We start from the raw sequence: 4,823 nt of genomic DNA, 5'->3' as shown, positions 1-4,823 counted from the left end.
GAACAAAACGAAAGTATAGAATCGAAATGGATCAAAATATTAACAAAGACGAGTATTTTGTGCGACGGTTTCTATGTTTAGGTAGTAAAGACAATGTTTATAGATCAAATGCTCAACATTCTAAATTTTCGCGCAATGATGTACCGTTTATCGAAAGGTAAGCACATCATATGATATAAAAAATATTACAAATAAAACAGGAAGTTTTTTTTCTGAACTATGCCAGTATGGGTATTGTTCTGATACAATCAGAATCGCATGTGCATGATTCAATACATGTACAAAACACAGGCAAATAATAAGGATAACTCGAAATGCTTCACTGTCCGATACTATTAAGTGTAAAAAATAAAATAACAAAAATACCGGACTCCAACCGTAAAATCCATAACTAATGCGGGCAAACCAAAATCTGAAACACATTAAATGAATGGTATTAAAACAACTGAGTCTGTCATATTCCTGACTTGATACTGAAATTTCCTCATGCAGAAAGCCATAGCCAACATCAATCTCCGGGTTGCTCTTTGCTACCATAGGCGGACCCAAACCGTGACGGGGGGGGGGGGGACGATTTCGTTGATTATATTGGGAATCCCCTCCTTGGGTCAGTAAGCACCTGTGCCTCTGCGAAAGTTTTTTAAAATCATATATAAGTATTTTTAACAGAAGGGTGACAGGTTTAGTAGAACATAGATGTAATAACCATCCTATTACATCTACGAGTAGAACAAAACGTCACTGAGATATTAAAGTGTTGATTTCGGGCTTAATCATTTAAATTCTGAATTATAGAAACATAACTATGGAACTAAACACAACTTTGAATATTAAGGTATGCAGGAGATTTTTTTCTGAGACAAGTGCATGTGGCACCAAGTGCTCATTTTAACAAATCTCTTCAGTGAGGATCGAGGTCAAATATTTAAAAACTAAACACGCCGAAAAGCAGATTTAAAAAAGTAAAGACAAGCCTGGACAAAGATCTTCAAGTGTTCTTCATAAATAATAATAATGTGTTATGTCAATTTCAGACTGATAGCAGATAACGTTAGAGGCATAGAGGTACTGGATTGTATCAAGGATGTAAGCGTTAATAATAAAGCATGCAGACAAGAACCTACTATGTTTGCTTATGCCTTTTGCATGGTGCATGGCGATGATGTTGTGAAGAACTATGGGTACAAAATGTTGAGCAATATTTGTCGAATTCCGACTCATTTATTTCAGTTCCAAAACTACTGTGAAGAATTAAATATGCAGAAAAATAATAAATCAGGTTGGGGAAGAAGACATCGAATGAGCATTAGTAAATGGTACAACAATTTTGCAGACAAAGCGCCAAAATTGGCATACTTAGTCACCAAGTACAAGAAACGCTGTAAATGGAACCATAGAGATATTGTTCGTCTTGCTCATGTAAAACCTACGAATGAAAGAATCAGAACAATATTAAAATTTATTGTTAACAAAGAAATGGACGACGTGGTGACTCTGCATGAATCCCTTGACAAAGATCACAAAAAAGTGAAATTATTTCTAAAAGCCGTCATTGACGCTAAAGAATGTGACGACAAGGAGCAGATTATGGACATAATAGCAGATCAAGAACTAGCACGAGAGCATGTACCAAATAGGTTTTTGTCTGATAAAGAGGTGTGGGGTGTTCTTCTCCGAACAATGCCTCTTACGGCAATGATAAGAAACATGGGAAAAATGACAAAGCTGGGAATATTTGAAGATGAACAGGCTTCTTTTTACGTGAATCTTGTAAGGCAAAAAATGAAAAGTGAAGCGCTACAGAAGTCCAAAATTCATCCCATGAAGATTTTGTTTGCCTTGAAACAATACAATGAAGGTAAGGGAGATCAATGTAGACTAGATTGGCGCCCAAACCATGCCATTACAACGATTTTGGAAAAAGCTTTTGAGGATTCCGTGCGCCTTCAGTCAAGAACTGGCAAACGCTACCTCTTAGCTGTATCTGCTAGTGGTGAAATGAAAAAGAAATTGGTTGGCTCTCCACTAACAGCAAGTGAAGCGGCTGGTGCAATGGTCCATACAATCGTAAAGCAAGAAGATTGTGTAAAAACTTTACTTTTCAAAAACAATCTCGAAAGGCCTTATATTTCGACGATTGACCCAGATGACAACCTTAATTCAATCAAAAGAAAGCTAGAGCTACTTTCCTCTTCAGGAGGACATCAAGTAACCTTTAGTACTTGGGCAAGAGACAACAATGACTTCGACGTGATTATAATTTTTACCGACACTCTTAAAAGAGAGGGAGACAGTCGGGTTGCGGAGCCCTTTGACCACTTCTGTCAATCTCATGAAGTTGGGGCACCAAACCATGCCCGGGTTATTATCGCCATGACCGGTAAGCCAAATGATCACGTGGATGCTGTGGAACCATGCGATGTCCAGACACTTAACGTGATAGGATTCGATCCAACCACACCTCAAATCATAAACAGTTTCATCAATGGATTTAATTTCGACAATGTCTCAATGGACGGAGTAGAAGTATATTAGAATTATCCACTTTACATGTAGGTTTCCACTACTTCAGTTCTTCCAATATCTCCGGAATCGGCAGGAAATTGTTTTAAGTGGTCGATGTCCATTCCGTTCAAGTATTTTAAGAAATTGTGGGATAAATCAATTATCAATATGTATATATGGAATTATTTTGTATGTTCAGAGATAAAATTTTAATTGCGATAATATAGTGATATATTTTTATGCCCCATCTACTCATCTAGAGGCATTATGTTTTTCGGTCGTGTGCGCGTGCGTCCGTTCATCCGTCCAGCTTCAGGTTAAAAAGTTTTTGGTCAAGGTGGATTCTGATGCAGTTGAAGTTCAATTAATTTTAAACTTAGTACACATGTTCCCTATAATATGATCTTTCTAATTAATGTCAAATTAGTTTTGACGCCCAATTTCACGGTCTACCGAACAACTAAAATCGATAGTGCAAGTAGGGAATCCGTGTACTATGGACACATTTCTTGTTTTATTACGATAAAATGGAAATGGGGAATATGTCCACATACCAACCATCGAGCAGAAAACAGTCGAAGGTCACCAATAGGTCTTCAACACGACACTCGGGAGGCGGGCCTCTACTGGCCCCTAAATAAAGTTGTGTTCTATATAAAGTTCAGTGAAAATCACCTAAATTAAAAAAAAACAAACATACAAATCAACAGAGACCATAGGCTCTAGACTAAGGGAAGTTGCAAAAAAGTGTGGCGGGGTTAAACTTGTTTTGTGAGGTATAAACCCTCCCCTTTATCTCTAGCTAATGTAGAATAAAGATACACAACAATACGCAAAGTAAAAATCAGTTTTAAAGAGGTCCGAGTACGATGTCAACAGGTAACAAAAGAAACTAACTTCAAAATGACAATGATAATGATACATGAATTAACAAGGGACTACTAGCAGTTACTGACATGCTAGATCCAGGACCGCAATCAAACTGAGTGAAAGATTATGTCCTAATCATATGAAAATCAAACACAATCCCTTCCGTTAGGGGTTTAGTATCATACCATCATAAAATATATGAGAAGAACAAACCCCGTATCATGCCAACATGCATCAGCTCAGCATGTTGGCCCAAAATATGTGGACCAGTAACCTTTGTAAAATAGCTAATTTTGTGTCTACAGTTAAATTCTGTTTGTGGTTGTTTTATTTTTTGTGAAATTTCTCAAAACTCTGTCATCATTAAAACATATATGAGGTTCAAAAGGTTATTATATATATTGATGCACTAAATGGAAAATGTTAACAAGAGTTCTCCCAAAATATCATTTGACCCTTGGTCTGATAGTTTCTTCAGAGAAGAACTAGCTTTCATACATTATACATAATCAATGAATACGTTTCTTACAGATCAACCATTTAGGATAGAGAAAACAGGTGAATATGTTATTTCTCGTAGGGTTCAGTGATGAGGCATCATTGCCGCCCAAGTTCGACAACTGATCAGTAGAACGTGAGGTTTTTAAACTGAGAGCGTTTATCCTGCAAACAAAACATCTGTAAAGTCTAAAAATTAAAAGACATTTGGTTATGTATTTTTCAAAGAGACGAAATGAAAATTGAAGAGATGAAAGGTTTCCATCAGCCAGGATTTTTGTTCCTGATCGGGATGATTTTTTTTAATGGAAGACCTTCAATATATTATTTTTTTATCTGTTTGATGCATATCATACAAAGGTTCCTGATAAAAAAAAATGAATTCATTTTGGTGAACTGAGTCCTTAGAAAAAAAAGAACATGAGAAATATACAAAAACGTCTTCAACAGCCGTCTGTATAGCACTGACAATATAATAATTATAGTATAGGGATATATTTATAACTCTTGAGTGTAGATTTAAAAACAAAAACAGGTAATTAAACATAAATTAGGCCGTTAGTTTTCTCGTTTGAATTGTTTTACATTGTCTAATCGGGGCCTTTTATAGCTGACTGTGCGGTATGGGCTTTGCTCATTGTTGAAGGCCGTACGGTGACCTATAGTTGTTAATGTCTGTGTCATTTTGGTCTTTTGTAGATAGTTGTCTTATTAGCAATCATACCACATCTTTTTTTTTATATGTACTCTATTGAAAATTGACCTCTGAACAAAAAGGCCTATAATAAAAATAACCTTAAAATACACAAAATTTTCCTCGTTAGTAGTTTTTAACAATAGACAAGTATCTATACCTGTCAAATATGACAAACTGATTCTTCCAATTTAAGTCTTTAGACAAGATATGAATGAATAAATTTAAAAAATAAACTATGTTCAAGATCTAAAAC

General features: G+C 35.7%; 1 protein-coding gene across 1 annotated transcript; it reads left to right on the top strand.

Moving 5' to 3' along the window:
- On the top strand, nucleotides 1–2,717 carry LOC134683835 (RNA-binding protein RO60-like). The gene is made up of 2 exons (XM_063543144.1): nucleotides 1–157; nucleotides 1,035–2,717. Exons 1-2 carry the CDS (start codon nucleotides 27–29, stop codon nucleotides 2,533–2,535), a joined length of 1,632 nt encoding a protein of 543 aa, XP_063399214.1. The 5' UTR covers nucleotides 1–26; the 3' UTR covers nucleotides 2,536–2,717.
- The last annotated feature ends 2,106 nt before the right edge of the window (nucleotides 2,718–4,823 follow it).

The sequence above is a fragment of the Mytilus trossulus genome, chromosome 9 (genome assembly GCF_036588685.1).
Source record: "Mytilus trossulus isolate FHL-02 chromosome 9, PNRI_Mtr1.1.1.hap1, whole genome shotgun sequence".
Taxonomy (NCBI): domain Eukaryota; kingdom Metazoa; phylum Mollusca; class Bivalvia; order Mytilida; family Mytilidae; genus Mytilus; species Mytilus trossulus.
This window is presented reverse-complemented; position numbering and strand designations above follow the sequence as displayed.